The sequence below is a fragment of the Chelonoidis abingdonii genome, chromosome 21, assembly GCF_003597395.2.
Source record: "Chelonoidis abingdonii isolate Lonesome George chromosome 21, CheloAbing_2.0, whole genome shotgun sequence".
Lineage (NCBI taxonomy): Eukaryota > Metazoa > Chordata > Testudines > Testudinidae > Chelonoidis > Chelonoidis abingdonii.
The window spans coordinates 5,509,825-5,529,012 of record NC_133789.1 but is presented as its reverse complement, the minus strand read 5'-3'; the positions used below and the strand labels follow the sequence as shown (position 1 = coordinate 5,529,012).

Sequence of the window (19,188 nt, the reverse complement as noted above, 5' to 3'; positions counted from 1 at the left end):
CCAGCAGTTTATTTCCCAAGGTCAGGCAGGTTAGAGGGTAAAGCTTGTGTCGCCCCATCCAGGGAAGGACTCAGACGGTTCTGAGGTCTGGCCTGAGTGCACCGACAGGATCCTTTTTTGGGTGAAGCTTGGAAGGATTAAAGAGCTACTCCAAAAGATGAAAGCCAGTGGGCAGCAACTGTAAAGCTCTTTGCAACAAGGACTGTCTCTTATTCTAACAATACAGCTCCTAGCACAATGGGGCCTTAATGCAAATAACAGTGTGGTCTGGTGGGCGGGGCATTGGCCTGGGATTCAGGACACCTGGGTTCCATTCTCAGCTCTGCCACTGACCCTGATCAGGTCACTTCCCCTCTGTGTGTTGATCTTTCTCCTCCCAGCCTTTGCTTTGTCTAGGTAGACTGTCAGCTTCTTCGGGCAGAGAGAACGTAGGTGGCTCCAGTGGACGGGGTTGAAATCTCAGCGGGTCTCTTAGTGCTGTGTCTAAACAACTGACCTGGTCACCCCCCAACTAATCTTCTCACCTCTCCTCAAAAGCTGGTCTCTTTTACCAGGCGTCATGCTTACGAGACAAAGGATCCTTTGCTTCCCATGCTGGGTTTGCCTCTGGCGACTAAATTTATTTAGCAAGAAAAAACTCTTGGCTGACTCTGCACCAGCCAGCCAGTTACATCGTTAATAAAGAATAACAGATCTGTCACTTAATTCATAAAACATACCTCAAGCAGTTACACCTAAAAAATAAAGTGGATTTTTTTTTTTAATTTAAAAGCTCAAAAATAACAAGCCATATGTTTTTGAAACATGTAGTAAACACGGAAGCAATATAGTCTATGATACAATATACACAGTGATGGGCTGCAGGGAGGTGGGGGGGGGCATTATGGGCAAAAGAGGATTTAAAGATCCAAGATTCAAAAGGAAACGCCATGTCACTGGGAAATGAAAAGGAAAAATAAATCAGTGGAGAGAAAAAAACCTCTTCAATTCGTTATTGGAAAAGAACTTTGGAGGGAAAAGGATTGGGAGGGGAGATTATTAACCAGGCACAATTAAATAAAAAAAACAAGCACTCACAATACACAGTGTTCATACTCGGGAGCTGGGAGCGTAAGGCAACAATTTCCATAGAAAAAAAGACCTTCCAAAGGAGTTTATATAGAGATATTTATAGATATTTATAGATTTTAAATATAAAGTAGGAATGTGCCGCACAGCGTCGGGTGGGCTGTCTGTGGAGTGCTGCCCCCTGCTGTGTCAAAGCTTCACAAGCGCAGGGAGGAGGAGGGGGCCCACCGTGAGAAAGTTTCGCTGGCATCCTTGTGCCGTTTACACACGGCCCTGCTTGTTCAGTCCCCCCAGCCTGCGGCGCAGCGAGGAGGGGCTGCCACTCGCACCCATGTCAGCATTTTCCTTTGGAAATAAGAGCTTCTCCTTCGTCCCGGCCCATGCAATCAATGTCCGACTCTGACGTGCTCTGCAGAGGAAGGAGCTGGATTCCCAAGGATTGTGCTGGAAGGTGGATGACTTCCAACGAAGGAAGCTCAGCAACGACTCCTCTCCCCATGCGGACACCTCTGGGAGGGGATCAAAGCCAGGAGCGCGACTACGGCTGCGGATTCCCAGGCTGGCTGGCTGCCCAACCCCTACGCCGTACCCTTGCCGGGGACTGTCCATGACAGTGCGGGGCTTAGCCAGTGCTTAGAGGGCCAGCTGGCGGCCCCCGTCTGGCTGCCGCTAATCCTACAAGTTCTTGGTGACCAGGTGGGTTTTATAGTGCTTCGTCAGGTGGTCACTTCTCATGAAGCGCTTTTGGCACTGCGCACACTCAAAACGCTTATCACCTGCCAGGGAAACAAGAGCAACGTTCAATGCGCCAGAGGCCGGCGCTCGCTGCTGCAGCCAAGCACCCAAGTCTCGATCGCTCCAGCTTGGAAGGGCGTGTGTTGCAACCCTCATGCCGGGAAGGTGGAAAGCACCGATGCATGGTCCCCTTCCCGCCCAGCTCCCCATGTGCACAGCTAAAACGCTGTCCCTCCCCCTGCAGGGAGATGACAGATCTGTGCCAAGCTGCGGTTGGGGTGACGCGAAGGCAGCAGAGACCCCATAGGTTCTGGAGCCCCCCTCCCCATCTCCTCGGTGGGCAAGGCGGCAGCATGCTCTGGGGTTACTGGCAAAGCAGAAGCAGGGGAGAGGGGAAGACAGTCCCACAAGACCAGCTCCAAGACGTGGCAGGACTCTCCTCCCGACTACATGCAAAACATCCTGGCAGGACATGGGAGATGGGGAGCAGGGGCGCCGGGCAACAGACCTGTGTGCGTCCGGGCGTGCCGCTGCAGCTCGTCGCTGCGTGTGAACCTCTTCCCGCAGAAGACCCAGTTGCAGACAAACGGGCGCTCGCCCGTGTGCAGGCGGACGTGGGCCCGCAGCAGCGAGGTCTTGCGGAAAGTCTTGCCGCACTCAGGGATGTGGCAGATGTGCTTCTTCTTCCCCTGTTCCCCTGACCTGGAGGGACAGGAAGCCATCGCAACCGTTACTCTTGCTGTCGTGGAGGTGGGCAAAGTTGGCTGGCACTGTGTGTCTCCCCCACCTGACCCATCGCCTGTCCCACCCCATCTGCCCGCTCACCTTTTCTCCCCGTCCTTGCAGTTGGGGCAGGTGCACGCCATACGCCGCCTCTTCTCCCCAGGCTGGATCTCCCCGGACAGCGCCTGCTCCATCTGCAGCTGGATCTGGGTGGGGCTCAGGCCGCTGATGGTCAGGTTGTTGCCAGACACGTTTTGGACCGTCAGCTGCTGCTGGCCTGCGGATGAGAAGCAGAGGGAGAAGGGTATTAAGGCTGCTGCTCAGCGTCCCCCTTGGGGACCCCCAACTCCAAGGGGAGATGCAGCCCTCTCGCTGATGGTGCTGTACACCCCTCTTTTCCCATACTCCTCATGCAGGTAACCGTCCAGCTGCCTAAGCAGATCAACTCCTTACAAGGGAGGCCTGGCAAAGGGAAAGGAACCAGCTCCAATAATGTGACCAGTCCCTACTCAGCAATTCCTTTCTCCTCTGTGCCACCCCAGCATGCAGTGTCTCAAAGGCCCTGGACCCACCCCCGCCATGGTGCTGGCCCTTTAAAGGGAAGGTAAGTCCCTTTTTTCTGAATATACTGTGCGGTTTTTCAAAGTTTTCAGTTTAACTCTTCGGGGTGGGGAATGATCGGAACAGGAAACAAAAAAGAAACTTTGAAAAAACGTGCAATATATTTACAAAAAAAACGGGACTTACCTGGCACCCTGAGGGGCCAGCTCCCAGCTCTGGCTTCAGGGACGCGGGAGCCTGGGCCACACCGGGGGCTGGAAAGAAAAAAACTGGTGTCAATGTCAGTGAGTGGAATTGATCCTCCCAGGGCCCCTGGATGATGGAAATCCAACATCCTTCAGTGCTGCTGAGAAAGGTCAGCTCAGCGCCTCTTCAGACCAAAGCCCTGTAGTTACTGAGCAGATACAGCATTGACAGGGCACTCTTTCCCTCCAGCATGCCTCAAGACTGCTCTGCAGGGATCCTTCCTCTGCAGCTGAGAGGGCAGCTCAGCTTCCACAGTACTTGGCTTCACCATGGGGGCCCTCCAAGCAAGTGGCCAATAAGCGCCAACTGGGGAGTGGAGATGTCTCTGTGGAAAATGGGCCGAGACACCCATCAACTCATCTCACATATGGAACAGCCAGCAGGTCCTGCAGAGCCTGGGCTGGATCTGAACTTGCAACCCCTGAGGTGGAAGGTCCCATTATCATCTCAGGACTAGCCTCTTCAGCCATCTACACTATGCTGGAGGCTGGTAATTTACTGTGAAACTACTACACCACGATGGATGATGCTGACAGGGTGAATATCTGCCAGTACTGATTCATTTATTTGCTCGTTTCAGGACAGATTTGTGTGCAAGCCATGAATCATGGCAACTCACTTAGCAACTGTTCCATATTTTACACTGCTTTGGTTTAGCCAAGAGAGGAAGAACAGCTTCCAACTTAAAAATCCATCTGGGAATCTTCCCACTTCCTGCTGAGAAAGAAGCCCTCTGGCATGTCTTTCTGGATCCGAAAGCAGATTGCCTTTCTCCACACAGAACTTCCTCTCCTGATGTTTCCTGCAGCAAAAGCCTCCCATCTGATCTCTGGAATGCAAAAACCTGCCACTGAGAGCAATGGGTTGATCTACCATGTTGGGTGGGGGCAGATGTAGGCAATGATTCTCTGAAGTCAGCTATGAAAGGAAGCGTCCATGTCTGCCATGCCACCTTGGAACGGGAGGAGTGGAATGCAGCGCAGTATTTGCAACCTCTCTATTGCCAAAGAGATCTGGGGACTTGGCGACACTACCTGCCAGATAGCGATCGATACAGCGGGAATCAATTTATCATGTCTAGTCTAGATGCGATAAATCGATCCCCGAGCACTCTCCCATCTACTCCTGTACTCCACCCCCGCAAGAGGCGCAGGCGGAGTCGACGGGGAAGCGGCAGCAGTTGACTCACCGCGGTAAGTTGATCTAAGTACGTCGACTTCAGCAATGTTATTCACATAGCTGAAGTTGCACAACTTAGATCAATTTCCCCTCCCGCAGCGTAGACCAGGCCTAAGACTCACCATTACCTCCAGCTTGCACAAATGCAGGATGCAGCTGTGGTTTTGATATTTTCTCTGGCATAGTAGGAAAGCCACTTACCCTAAGAAGGGGACACATGGCTGTGTCCAGAACTGAACAGCAAGGGCATTATGAAAATAGATATTTTCCAGCAGGAACTGCCATGGCTCAGGACGCACAGCCACTCAGAATTCATTGGATTTCTTTCTAATCGCTAGTCCGGGACCAATGCTTGGAAAATTTTAGAGATCCTGAAAGCATCTGTAGTGGTCTGACTACTGGAAGCACCTTCACAATAGCCTTCCCCATGTGACTGTGGCAGGGAATAACTCACCACCTGCTAGAGCAGTAGTTCTCAAACTGTGGGTCAGGACCCCAAAGTAGGTTGCAACCCCATTTTAATGGGGTCATCGTTAGACTTGCTGGGGCCCAGGACTTAAGCTTAAGGCCGAATTCCAACCCCACCCAGGATGGTGGGTCTCGGTCTCCAGCCCCCTACTTCCCCCGGGGGCATGTAGTAATTTTGTTGTCAGAAGTTTGAGAGAGAACCCCTGTGCCAGAGATAAGAGATAAAGGCTTTACTCTGCTTGGAAGCTGGGATTCCAAACTTTTGGGTGGTATCAGTCACTGGGTTCCAGCACTAATGGTTTTGTTTTAAATAGCTGCTGCTTAAATAACAGAGAGTTGAAAGGCAAAAGAATCAAGAAGGAAATCAGATGGAGGGATGGTATCACCTGACAGGGATAGACTAGGATGAAGCAGGAATTCCAGCTCTCCAAACCATCTACCTCTAGTCTTGGGGTGGTCTGGTAAGTAGGTGACCTTAAAACTCACTGGTCCCTACATCTACCAGGACTTTTGGGAGATTGGTTCAGGACTAAATAGAGCAAGTCTTAGCCCTCAGACAGGCGTGACTATCAATCTCTGTATTCATTAATTAACGTTGTAGCTCAGAGAGGCTGTGAACCCCGTTAGAATCGTAGACTTTAAGGTCAGAAGGAACCGTTATGATCGTCTAGTCTGACCTGCACAACGCAGGCCACAGAATCTCACCCACCCACTCCTGTAACAAACCCCTAACCTGAGCTATTGAAGTCCTCAAATTGTGGTTTAAAGACTTCAGGGTGCAGAGAATCCTCCAGCAAGTGACCCGCGCCCCATGCTGCAGAGGAAGGCAAAAACCCCAGGCCTCTGCCAATCTGCTCTGAAGAAAATTCCTTCCCGACCCCAAATATGCGATCAGCTAAACCCTGAGCACGTGGGCAAGACTCACAGCCAGACATCCAGGAATGAATTCTCTATAGTAATCAGATCCCACCCCATCTAATCCCATCACAGGCCATTGGGCCATATTTACCTCTAATAGTCAAAGATCAATTAATTGCCAAATTAGGCTATCCCATCATAACGTCCCTCCATAAATTTTTCAAGCTTAGTTTGGCGCCAGATATGCTTTTGCCCCTACTGCTCCCCTTGGAAGGCTGTTCCAGAACTTCACTCCTCTGATGGTTAGAAACTTTCATCTAATTTCAAGTCTAAACTTCCTGATGGCCAGTTTATATCTATTTGTTCTTGTGTCCACATTGGTACTGAGCTTAAATAATTCCTCTCTCTCGCTGGTATTTATCCCTCTGATATATTTATAGAGAGCAATCATATCCCCCCTCAGCCTTCTTTTCGTTAGGCTAAACAAGCCAAGCTCTTTGAGTCTCCTTTCATAAAATAGGTTTTCCATTCCTCAGATCATCCAAAAGTGGCCCTTCTCTGTACCTGTTCCAGTTTGAATTCATCCTTCTTAAACATGGGAGACCAGAACTGCACACAGTATTCCAGATGGTGTCTCACCAGTGCCTTGTATAATGGTGCTAACACCTCCTTATCTCTACTGGAAATACCTCGCCTGATGCATCCCAAGACTGCGTTAGCTTTTTTTAAACAGCCATATCACATTGGCGGCTCAGAGTCATTCTGTGATCAACCAATACTCTGAGGTCCTTCTCCTCCTCTGTTACTTCCAAGTGATGCAGCCCCAGCTGGAGCTCAGCACAGCTGATCTAACAGGCAATGCTTTCCCAGGAAGGGCCTGGAGAGGCCTCCCTAGGGCTGCAGAGGCCTCCCTAGGACTGCAGAGATGCTATGTGGGATCTTTTGGGATGAAAGGGGCTACAGAATTGTAGGGCAGTTAACACCCTGCAATACTCTATTATGGGCACCAGGGCTTGGCTTAAGAGGGGGAATCCAACTGAAATCTACACTGCCAGCTAGGAAGTTCCTGGCCTCCAGAACATTAAGGCTTTGGGAGCTCAGATAGTTCCTTCTCCCCCTACCCAGTGTCAGATCCCTAGAACCAGTGTGTAACAATGCATATCCCACCTCCGGTGTTGGTGATGGTGACAGGTACTCCTTGGACTTGGACACCGTTAATGTTGATGGTCTGCATTGCCTGGGCTGCAGCTGCCAGCTGAGCCGCGTTCAAGCTGATAATGCCTCCGGCAGGGGCGATCTTTGGCAGGGTGCGCTCTTTGCGTGCGGCTGGCTTTTTGCAGCTTCCGCCTGCTTGGGAGCTGCGGGACACGGGGCTGCTGCACGAGGTGGGAGAAGGGGCCACCGTCACAGCCGGGGCTTCCTGAAGCAGCACGGTCTGCAGCTCCCCTGAAGGTGTTTTGAAGTAGACCTGAAGGAAGAAGGAAACAGGAAAGGAATCAGACCAGCTGTCGCTTAGCAAGAGCACAAATACGGCCAGGTGTGACCCACAGGATCGGAATGATGGGCTTCAGGTCCAGGACACCCAAGGCCATAGTAAGCCCGCAATTCACAAGGAATTAAATGTAATTAACACACTACGACCAGCCTGCTAGAGGAGTTTTCTGTGCCTTCCCAGCATCAGGACGGCCCTGGATCTCTCCACCTAGTCATGATCAGTCAAGTAAAGATAAGGCAAGTCCTGCAAGGATCCATCACAAGAAAAGCTTCCGTCACACAGGAAGGTGGCTACTTGCCACACACCAGTGACATCAACCCCTCTCTGTACAACAGACGTAAATAAGCCTTCCACCTCCCTCGCGAGACAGCAAACCACTGTGCTTGCATAACATGGAAATCTGGGCTTGCAATACGCAGCTTGAAAGGAGAAGTTGCCCAGGCATTTCTAAACACAAACCCTGCCTGCAAAGAGATTCCTGTCTCATGCAGTACCCCCAGGTCACTCTGCCTTTCCTTATGCACCACGCACTGAGTCAGGGATCCCTGGTGGATCTCCCAGACACAGATGTACCCACCAGAAAGGGTTAAGGACCTGGTACCTGGGTAGGAGTTGGCTCAGCTGCCTGGATCTGAAAGTTTTGAGAGGACTTCTGGGGGACGGTAGGGAGCGTAGCAGAGGCCGCCTGGACCACTCTCAGGGCCTGCTGGGGAATCTGTACCACCTGCTGCTCTTGCTTGGGTTGGACCACCTGGACCTGCTGCACCACCGCTGGCTGGCCTGAGCCAGGACTCTGCACTATCAGCAGGTTATTTCCTGCCTGGATGATGTTATCTGCCGTAGTCTCTATCAACACCGTTTCTACTTGCTCAGCCACCGCCATGGCTGTCGTCTGGGCTGGTGACATGGCTTTCTTTCTAGTCTTTTTACAGGGCTTTGACGGGCTCTCGGTTATGATCTGAGCCTGAGCGCCGGGCTCAGCAGCATTCACCAGGTTATTAACCGGCAGGGTGAGCGTTACATTGCTGCCGCTGCTCAGCTTGACGACATTGCTTGCACTCTGCACAGATGATGTCCCGGCCTTGTGCGCGGGAGCCGGCTTGATTGGCACAGGCTTGTGTGTGGAAGAGGAGGGGGTAATGATCGCTTGGTTAGTGCCGGGAATAATCTGAATCTGGTTGGCAAGGTTCTGCTGAACTTGTATGGTTTGCCCCCCTGATGCTTGAATCTGTGGGACAGTCTGGTACTGGATGTTCGTAGACGAGCGGGCCCCTTTGTTGATCATGGTTGGATTCTGAATGGCAAAGACCAGCTGCCCCCCGGGATAGGATGTCCCAAGCTGAGACCCCTGGATCTGAAAGAGGTTCCCTTTCGACGACAAGATCCCAAAGCTGTTTTTACTGGAACCCAGAGGAACTGGTGCGGGTTTGATGGGGACAAGTTTTCGAGGTGTGGGCTGAGGCGGGGCTGGAGGAGTGACGGCGGCTTCCACGGCAGGAGGACCGATTTTGCTACATGTCGCTGCAAGCAGGGCAAGTGGAGAGGGCTGAGAGTCCTAGAGGAGGAGACAGGAATGAGAGAAGAGGTCGAGTCGAGTGGGTTCAGCTGACGCAGGAGATCAGTTTCAGAGGTGATGTAAACACAAAGCAAGCGTCTAAGGTTTCTGTACAGCTGTCAGAATCTTCATTACCCATCACTAGCGCCTTTGATCTCAAAGCACTTTTCGTACATGTACCCCCACATCCCCCTTTGGAGACAGGATGGTGTTACTAGACCCATTAAGCAAATGGGGAAAATGAGACACACAGAAGGGAAGGGACTTCTCCAAGGCCACAAAGTGACTTGGCGGCACAACTAGGAAGACCTGGCTTCCGGTCCTGGGTTTTACAAGGCGACCCTTCCTTTCGAATCAACAGCACCAGCCTCTACAGAGACAGGGGAGGAAGCTCTGCAGAAGATGTGGATCCCTTGGGAGTGCAGCAAGGCAGCCACTAGCACATGACACAGCTGTGAGTGGGGTGTGTCCCGGAGCACTCAATGCCACAGTAAAGAGCCAGGCAATCTCCCTCTCACCTGTGCTGTGGAGGCAGCAGGCTGCAGGTATTCACTAGGACTCACTGCTGCAGTGGCGGCCATGCTGTCCTCTTGATCTGCAGGAAGGAAAGAGGCAGAGGGAGGAGTAAGGCGAATGGTGACAACAAGGAGCATAGTTCTCTCCCTTCGGCATCACTCCACCCCCTGAGGAATCACACAGCACTTCAGTCCTCTGAACTGATCTCGCCCTCCGAAATCATCAGCGCTGACCTAACAAATGGCTCAGTTACTGGTAGCGTGCGCCTTAATGTGAAGTGGGATTTTATCATTCCGCAATTTGTTATTTCAACCTTTGCATAGATTGTTGCTAACTGTAGAAGGGACCATTATGTCACCACGGGCAGCAAACAGCAGAGGGAAATGGCTGGATCCCTCGATTAGTTATTTGTGTCTTAGCAGCACCTCGAGGCCCTGCTGTGCTGGGTGCTGTACAAACACAGAGGAAGAGACAGACGGTCCCTGCCCTGAAGAGCTTTCAATCTACACAGACCAGATAAAGGGTGGGAGGGGAAACAGAGGCCCAGAGACTTGCCCCAGGCCACGCAGCAGAAAGAAGAGTAGATCCTCTGGTTTGACTCCCAGTCCAGTACTCTGTCTGCAAGTCCATGCTACCTTCTGTTTGCTTCCAAGGGAATGTCTACACTGCCCAAAAAACCCTGTGGCAAGGCATCGCCGAGCCTGGGTCTATAGACTCAGGCTTGTGCTCTGGAACTAAAAACAGCCACGTAGACATTCTGCCTTGGGCTGGAGCTCAGGTGCTGAAGCCCACCCCACTCCCTGGGCTTCGGAGTCCAAATGGCCTACAGAACTATTTTCAGTGCCACAGTGTGAACCTGAGGCTGTAGACCCCGGCTCTGAGACTCACTGCCGTGGTGTTTTTTTGCAGTGTAGATATACCTGACGTTTTCTATCAGGGTAAAGTTTTAATGCTGTTTTGGGTTGGAAACACAGTCAGTGCTGTGATTACTTTGGTGTGTTATTGGTGCAGAATGTGGATAAATCATTATGCAATTTTGGGATAACCCTCTGCTGGAGGTCCCCTGCTGGCAGTGCAAAGGAAAATGCGAATGTGCAGATGGACAGGGAGGACATATAGCTGCAGTACTCAAAACGAAAGGACAAGAAAACATGGTGGATGATTTCATCAGAGCTAAAGCTAGACAGTGGAGTACACGGAGTTTGAAATAGGCAACTTAATGGGAAGAGAGAAGCGTTCAGGTCAAGGATGAGGCTACACCAGGTGGAGACATAGTAAGAAAAGAGCTTGCCTGATACACTTAGCAGATGGAAGCAGAGACTGCAGTAGCAACCATCTCAATTATTGGCGTACTCTGATTAGATACTATATTCCTGTTACACAGCATCAGAACCTTACAGGTACAGCACTTGCTGGAGGTTTCCAGTATAACCGTCAGCAGTGAAAAGGTTAATACTGTTAGCACTTAATGGAAATACTTGTGCTTCTCCACTGAACATCCTTCTGACAGGAGTGGGCAAGTTCTCAACTTCTCAGCCCTAACACTCACTCTGCGCACTCCAGCGAGACAGCAGGGAATAAGAAAGATTGCAATAAGCACAGCAGAAAGGATTGGTTTTTTTACAGGCTTAATTACAGTGAAGCCAGGGAAAGACCCTCCTAAATCCTTAGAACTTGCGGTGTCTTTTGTCCTGGAGTAGAAAGACATTGCATCCATGATATTTCCTTTGGTAAATTACCCGGTCATCCCACCTAACTATCTTGGTATGGCTCAATAGCTTGATAATATTTACCTAAAAGTGGGAGCTTTTCTAAGCCCGGACTCTCTGCGTTATAATCACTGGCAGGGTACCAATTTGAAATGGGGAGTTATGGACATTTGAGGAACATGGATGTTCGCAGCCACTGTCACATCTTAGAGAGATAAAGGGAGGGGTAATCCTAGACCTAAAGGTCTGGCACCCACTGTCAGAAACACTGTCAGTACACTCGCCCCAACCAAACGCTGCATCCACACTAGGAAAAAGGTTGGTTTTGCACATGGTAAGATCCCAGTGTGGACAAGGCAGTCTGTAGTTTCACGAGTGTCAAGATGAACGTGGGGAGGGTCTAGGGTTTACCTCGACTAGCGAACACTTGTAAAAACAACAATTGCCTAGTCCACGCTAGCACACTAACACATGATGCAAAACCACCTTTTTTCCCCTAGTGAAGACCTGGCCTCCCCATAAGCAGAAGGCAAATGCTGAAGTCCAAGAAAAGTGATCCACTCATGACATGGAGAAGCCAAGACTTAGCTAATAGGGAGAGGAAGTGTTTAGTTCTAGTTTACTTCGCTTTACTGCTATGAGCAAAAGGAGCCCATTTACAATTAGACGGGTCCTCACAGTAAAGCTTGGGATGATCTCAGAATGGGTAGGCAGGTTGTACTGCAGCTTAGCTCTCCAGCTTCAGCTGCCAAAGTATCCACACCACCCAAGAACAGCACCCAACACCCTAACAACAGTGAGAGGGAAGATACCACAATGGGAGAGAAACAGAATGGCAGGCACAGTCTCTATACAGTAGGAGACACATGGCACACAACAGCTGAGTCTGCATCAGCCTGTGAAAAGATGGGAGGAAAGGAATACAGTCTTGAAGTGCCAGGAGTGTGAACCCTGGGGCTATTTACCACCAGGTACAAGAAGATTTGACTACATCTCCAGTGATTCAGACGAGGTGGGTGGCTCTTGAATAGTGCTTAATAGCACTTTCTTCCACACGGCCTCTCACGTATGGAAGCAGAATCTCTGTAACCATCTGCGAAGCCACCCCCATGACCTCTTTCAAACTCTTCTGGGCCATGATGCCTCTAAAAAACTTGACAACGGTTAGGCAGCTGGTGTGCTAACCAGTACTGTCTTATTGTTTCCTTATGCTCCTCCATGTGTCGGTATCCACCTGTTGTCTCACGTCTTATCTTTAGATCACAAGCTGTTTGGGGCAGGATCCTGTTTGTTCTGTGTCTGTACAGTACCTAGCACCATAGGGCCACGGTCAGTGACTGCGGCTCCTACAGGCTACCATGATATAAATAATAAACAGTAAATATACCTGAATTACATCAATATTTCTTACAGGTAGGTCGATAGAGAGACCTAGTGAATTAATCAAATCAAGCAGCACAGTATGTTATATCAGTTTAAGGAGTAACTCTAGGAATCAGTGTCTCTCTACACTTTACTGAACACAGGAGCCAGTCATCTGAGCTTAATGCAGCTCAGGGCGAGGACAAAGGCTATTTATCTATTTCAGATGCAATTAAACCCAGAACACTTAGTACCGTCCATGTCCTATGCTCTCATTCCCCTGTTCACTGTTTTGACTGCCCTGCAGGTTACTGACTATTGTTGGTCAGCAGAGACAGAAAACTTCTCTGTAAGCAATGCTGAATCTTTCCCCAAACAGAGAGTAGCAAGAAAACTGAGCTAGCAGGCTCCAATCCAAGTCACCAAGGAGTCCACTTCCCAAAAGCAGACAGTTCAATGCGGAGAAAGGAGAGACTCCAGACTTCTCCCAAAGCTACACAAAGGCTCTTTCACATCCCGCCATGGCCAAGCGCATAAATCCTCACTGAGTCAGTTTAGAGATTCCCAGAGCCTGGGACATCATCAGATGGAAATTATTTGCACCAGTTCTGATAGAAGGGCATCCATTCCTTCAAGCCACTCTCGCTCATTCACTGTGGTAACCTCTCCACCACTGAAGCATCAGATGTTTGTGCCCAGCTAGCTGGCCTGTGATAAAAGGACACATTCTTCCCAGAAAACCAGGGGCTTGAACTCCTGCCCAACCTAAATGACTGCACCCTCCCTTTCAGCAGAAGCAGGAACTGCTATGGATTAACTTCTTGGATGGCACACGAATGACATTAAGCCAGGCCAAAAAATGAAACACATTAAGGATGGGGGGGGGGGTGTCATTAACCTTTATAAATCAGTTAGGAGGATAAATGTGGAGAGAGAAGTCATCTCTCTGTGTTTGCTGTCTGAACCCCATGTTAATCTGTCACCCAATCATTTCCTCCCAACGTCCCCTGGTGACAGTTTGACATTTTGAAAGGCAGCAGAGTGCAAATCCAGTTACAGCATGGTAAGACCAATGGGCTACTTAAACACAACTTCCAGGAGCCCACCTCTCCGTCCAGTTTAGATTTGGGGACAGAACCAGAATTTACCAGAGTAAATGTATCCAAGCCTGTCGTCTTCTGGGCTACAGACCTTTATGAGAGGCAGGAGAAGTTCCTCCTTGGCAAACAATCACCACCTATCATCTAACAGCAGTTTGCTGTGAACTACACACTCATTCACCAAGAAGTCACTGAACAATTCAGAGTCACTTTGCCCTTCTGTAAACCCACAACTACAGTCAAGTGCCGAAGGGAACAGAACACCCCTTGAACCTGTCAAAGAGTGCTCTGTCTACCCGATTCCCACTGTACTTCGGCTCTCTGCTTGCCACAGGCGCGCTTGTGTGCAAAAAAAATATATCACCAGGTAAGTCCAGTCTGAACATCACACCATCTGATGTTCTCCTACTCACTTGCCTTCTGAGAGGATGATGAAAGAAAGATACCCTGAAAACTGCTGGTTGTTTCTTTTATCAGGTTATTTGAGCAAATACAATTAGGACTTGTTCCTGCCCTAGGATACACAAACAGGGATATGTGCGTACTGGCTAACTGTCTAGGTACCAAGTCTTTAAGCCTGCAGGCTAAACAGCTCTCTTCATTAGTTCAGGATGCATTTAAAAACTCCACAGGACTGCAATCTGAGCAATCAAGCTGTAGAACAAGAACAAGAAAACTTACCAATCGCGCCAGCCAATGAGAACCCATTTCCAGCCAGTAGTAACGCCTGTTAGAAGCCAGCTGGAACATTCACACCAGCACGATTGGTAGGTTTTCTGAGAGGCGACTCCTTCACTTGTCACAAGACTTAATTTTTTGAAACTCTGCCATTATCTTCAACATTCTACAAAAGATAGAAAGGGAAGAGTGGTTTGGGTTTGTTTTTTTTTCCTAATGATAATTAGCCCCTTTCATTGAGGCTCTGCCATCAGGAATTTTTCCTTTGTATCTACAACTTCCTTCTCAGTATAAAGAGCCTATGCAAATACTGACATAAGACACCTATCAATACTCAGTATCACAAGCGGCAGAACATGTCTCCAAGTCCTGCAGTCTGGTCTACGCAGGCAGACTCCTACACCGATATGAAGACTGCATACGTGTAAAAGGTCTATCTATCTACATTACTGTGGGATCCAAGGGCCTCACAGTCTTTAATGGATTTAGTTTTATAACACTCCCGTGAGGTAGGAACGCATTGTCCTCATTTTACATATGGGAAACTGAGGCACAGCGAGGCCAAGTGATTTGCCCAAGGTTGCTAGTCTGTAATGGAGCAGGGACTTAATCCCACATTTCTCAATTTCTAGGCTGGCACCCTAACCACTGAACCATCCTTCCCACTCATATGGATCACATTGCATGGCTGGAGCTCATGTATGAAAGAAACTACACTGGAAATAAGAACACAAAGGAACAGCCACCTAACCAAAAGCAGTCTTTGTATATGTGGCTACAGCAGAGAATTAGAAATATATGTTTACTGCAGTCAGACAGCAGATTCAGGAAACTTAAAAATAATTACTAAAACCATAAAAGTCAGCTGAGAGAGTTTTGTTTTTATTCTCATTCTTCACAATGGTTATTTATTATTTGTTTAGTGTCAACAAGATGCTTGGGGATGCACATTGGGTAGGTGAGCAGAGCTCTGGTTCCACATTTTATAGGACTCCCAGATAGATTAGGTCCAAAATTTAAGGCTAATGGAGGAAAAAATGGATCTTAGTAAAATTGTTTGAGATGATTAGACAGACCTATGGTCTGACCCAGTATGATCATTCTTATTAGCTTGTGATGAAACACATACATCCCTGGGAGACGTAATAAGCCGACTTAACCCCCAGCGTAGACAGCACTAGGTCAACAGAAGAATTCTTCTGTCAATCAAGCTACTGCCTTTTGAGCAGGTGGATTATCTACAGCAACACGAGTGCTGTAGCGAGCATTTACACTGAAGCGCTACAGCAGCACCACTGCAGTTGTGCTGTCGTAGCATTTTCAGTGTAGGCACAGCTTAAAAGAAGTTACAGAAAATTTATTTTTTCAGTATGTTTACCCTGTGGATTGGCAAGCACTGTGTGTTTAGTTGCTTTCACGGTTACCCTGTGGAGCAGTGGCTCTCAATCAGGGTACACATACTCCTGGAGGTATGCAGAGATCTTCCAAGGGGTACATCAACTTATCTAGATATTTGCCTAGTTTTACAACAGGCTACATGAAAGCACTCGCGAAGTCAGTACAAACTAAAATGTCATACAATGACTTGTTTATACTGCTCTATATACTACACCCTGAAATGTAAGTATCATTTTATATTTAAACTCATTTTATAATTATATGGCAAAAATTAGAAAGTCAGCAATTTTTCAGTACTAGTGTGCTATGACACTTTTGCATTTTTATGTCTGATTTTGTAAATAAGTAGTTTTTAAGTGAGATGAAACTTGGGGGGGGGGGGGGATAACTCAAGACAAATCAGACTCTAGAAACGGGTACAATACTCTGGAAAGGTTGAGAAGCATTGATATAGAGGCAGCTGGCAAAGGAAAAACAAGAGTTATGATTTTAAGGCCATAAGAGACCACTGTGATCATTTAGTCCGATCCCCTGCACAACGCAGACCAGAGAATTTCACCAAATTGTTTCTGCATCAAGCCATAACTTCTGGTTGGCCTACATCTGAGAGAGAGAATCCAATCCTGATTTATTAAAAATCTGAAGTGATAGAAACTCAATTGCATCCACAGATAAGCTGCTCAAGTGGTTAATTATCCTCCCTGTAAAATGTGCACCTTCTTATTGCTAGATATAAATTAGTATAATTGGCACTGAAGAATAAGTAATAAGACCCTTATATACATCCACAAGGGAACTGAAAATTGTATTTATATAAAATTTATTTTCAGGAATTCAAAGGGTGATCTCTAACAAAAAAAATTTAAATGTGTCAATTTCAACTTAACAGCACCCCTTTAATATTCTTAAGTATTTATCACTAAGGCAAACTGTTTTTAAGATATGATGTTTAACCTGAGTGATCGCTCTAGCACCAAAACTTCAATGTGTTAGCTCTGGAGTTTCTTCATCAATCAATTCTTCATCATCAATTCTGATTCTTTAACGCTGTCTTTTCCCTCAAAGAAGAAATTTTTCACTAAAACCAGATTTGCAACCAGCACATCAGGCTGCACTGAGACAGCACAAAGCTTACAATTTACTTTGCTACACCAGAGTCTGCTGTATGGCTTTGTCCTCAGTAGACTTTTTGGGGAAATCCCTCACCATTTCAGCTTCATACCACTGTAACACTGGGAGTGCAAACGTGGACAAAGTACTACAGGTGGCTACTGGTGCTTATATATATATATGTCATGTTACAAAGATGACTGGCTCCCAGGGCGCTCACACTCTTATAATTTAGACTTAACATAGTCCTAACCCCAAGATATTGTTTTGAGTCACTTGGTCCCAGACTCTGGTCTCTAAACCCGTACTTCACAGCCTTCCTATAACAGACAGTAGGAGACATATGGAGGGAGTGGATATTTTAACTGCTTGATAGTAAACAACACGTTACATGGAGCCCTTGGGGCTCCAGCAGCATCAGGGAATGAGAGGCTGATCAGGCCCTGCAGAGACTTCCACCAGCAACAGTCCTGCTGCACCCTGTGGCTCCCAAAGCATCCCATGCCGGTGAGGTTCTCCAGCTCCAAGCACCCAGGGACCAAGAATCTCTGCATCCCCACACACCCCTGCTAACCCTGTCAGTTTCACTCCACCATACCCTATGTGCTGTAGGGAAGCAGATACCCAGTTAATCCCCTCCATGCACCATTCCCATCCCCGGGTAGCCTACTCATCCCCTTCCCCAAGATACCACACAAAGTGCCCTCCACACCCACCTCAATGCACTTGGGACCATGCAAACCTCCATGCCCCTCAACCCCAGTGTCCCTCACCCTATCCCAATGCACCAAGAATTACACAAAGCTCCGTATCCCAGTGTCCCCAATGCACCAGAGAACCCCACAAAAGTCTCCCTGCCCATCCCTAGTACCCCTCCACTGTTCAGCCCAATGCATCGGGGGACCATGCAAACCTCCCTGCCCACCCCTGGTCCCCACAACGCCTGCCCCAATGCACCGGGGGACCATGCAAACCTCCCTCCTCCCTGCCACCCCTGGTCCCCACCATGCCTGCCCCAATACACTGGGAGACCGTGCAAACCTCCCTCGCCTCTGCCCATCCCCGCCGCCTCCAATGCACCAGGGAATTAGCAAACCTCCCTCCCCCCTGCCCATCCCTGGCGCCCCCCAATGCACCGGGGGACCATGCAAACCTCCCTCCCCCCTGCCCATCCCTGGCGCCCCCCAATGCACCGGGGAACTAGCAAACCTCCCTCCCCCCTGCCCATCCCTGGCGCCCCCCAATGCACCGGGGAACTAGCAAACCTCCCTCCCCCCTGCCCATCCCCGCCGCCTCCAATGCACCGGGGGCCCACGCAAACCTCCCTCCCCCTGCCCATCCCTGGCGCCACTATGCACAGGGGCCCTGCAACCCTCCCTCCCACTGCCCGCCCCAATCACCGGGGCCCATGCAAGTCCAGACTCCGGCGACACCAAGAGCTGCCGGGCCCCGGGGAAGCGGGTTATCCGCCCGTCCGCCTCCTCCGGGCCCGGAAAGCGCCCAGCCCGCCGTCGCCCGGAGAAGGGCGGAGCAGGCCCAGCGCCCTTCGAGGTCGACCCCGTCACCAGGTCACGCGCGCCGTCCCTACCCCGCTGCCGGGGCCGGGCCAGCCCCTCCAGCGCGCTAACCTGCCCCCATGTCGCAGGCCCGGGGTCGGGGCTCCCGGGACATGCCGCACGCACCTGGGCAGGGGTGAGCGAAGTGCACAGACCCGGCTGGAGCGGAGGCGGCGGCGGCGGCAGCTCCGACCCCCTCACGGCGCCATCTTCCTCCTCCTCGGCCGCCCGGGCACCGCCCTGAAGGTCCCGCCCCCTCGATGGCCTTACGGCCAATCTCCACCCGACCAGCAAGTTTCCTGGCCAATGGGATCAGTGATACACTTGCACTAACCAATCCAGAGCCACTAACGCCTGATTGGCGTCTCCGCCGATCAATCGAACCCAATGATGGAGAGCCGGCTGCACCAATGGGAGGCTGATTCCAGAATGACAGACGGATCTGGTCGACCAATAGAAAGATCGATATCTGATTGACGGTGCGGCTTACCTATAGATGGGAAACCAAACTATCGCCCACTAGTAATTGATTGACAAGTTAATGGAGGGGGAGTAGACTAAAAATAGGCGGGATTTGTTTCGGTAGAGTTATGCGATTGGTCGCTACAGACTATGATTGATAAGTATAATAGCCAATCAAAAAAAATAATAGGTCCAACTCACCCTCCTATTGGTTCTTCTAAATCAGCTGGGCTGTGAATTCTGGAAGGTTAGTAACAGTGACAGCTGTTCCACTTCAGAGGTGGTTGCACTTCAGTGCTGGGCCTCTAGGTCTCCCTGTAGACATAACTTGTTCCAAATTGGCAGCAGCTGTTTGGTGCCCAGCTCTGGAGAGTCAGTGGTGCTGAGCTCCCGAGCTCCCAATGACTAA

At 49.6% G+C, this 19,188-nt stretch overlaps 2 protein-coding genes across 4 annotated transcripts in view; both read right to left on the bottom strand.

Annotated features, from left to right (window-relative positions):
* Positions 1 to 17,510, bottom strand: part of CDK5RAP3 (CDK5 regulatory subunit associated protein 3) — a 70,039-nt gene extending 52,529 nt beyond the window's left edge. The window contains exon 1 of the mRNA XM_075059791.1: positions 17,504 to 17,510. Within this exon, the coding sequence (XP_074915892.1) occupies positions 17,504 to 17,509 (6 nt within the window). The 5' untranslated portion in view covers position 17,510. The remainder of the gene's footprint in view (positions 1 to 17,503) is intronic.
* SP2 (Sp2 transcription factor) lies at positions 595 to 18,564 on the bottom strand. 3 transcript variants are annotated; one of them, XM_032791408.2, is made up of 8 exons: positions 18,473 to 18,559; positions 14,257 to 14,419; positions 9,407 to 9,483; positions 7,935 to 8,888; positions 7,006 to 7,306; positions 2,629 to 2,803; positions 2,312 to 2,505; positions 595 to 1,844 (listed from the first exon to the last, which is right to left on the bottom strand). In XM_032791408.2, the coding sequence occupies exons 3-8, from the start codon at positions 9,467 to 9,469 to the stop codon at positions 1,744 to 1,746; spliced, it is 1,788 nt and encodes a 595-aa protein (XP_032647299.1). In that variant the 5' UTR covers positions 9,470 to 9,483; positions 14,257 to 14,419; positions 18,473 to 18,559; the 3' UTR covers positions 595 to 1,743. The 3 variants fall into 3 exon arrangements, with proteins under 3 accessions (XP_032647299.1, XP_032647300.1, XP_032647301.1); XM_032791409.2 differs by lacking the exon at positions 18,473 to 18,559 and adding an exon at positions 14,569 to 15,482; XM_032791410.2 differs by lacking the exon at positions 14,257 to 14,419 and having other exon boundaries at positions 18,473 to 18,564.
* Between the last annotated feature and the right edge of the window lie 624 nt (positions 18,565 to 19,188).

Bases quoted from the DNA above. Each gene is read 5' to 3' on its own strand.
- SP2 (XM_032791410.2), bottom strand. From the start codon at position 9,469: ATGGCCGCCACTGCAGCAGTGAGTCCTAGTGAATACCTGCAGCCTGCT. The intron at 8,889-9,406 runs GTGAGAGGGAGA...CTCCTCCTCTAG, and splicing joins CTGCTGCCTCCACAGCACAG to GACTCTCAGCCCTCTCCACT. The intron at 2,506-2,628 runs GTGAGCGGGCAG...CTGTCCCTCCAG, and splicing joins TGCAAGGACGGGGAGAAAAG to GTCAGGGGAACAGGGGAAGA.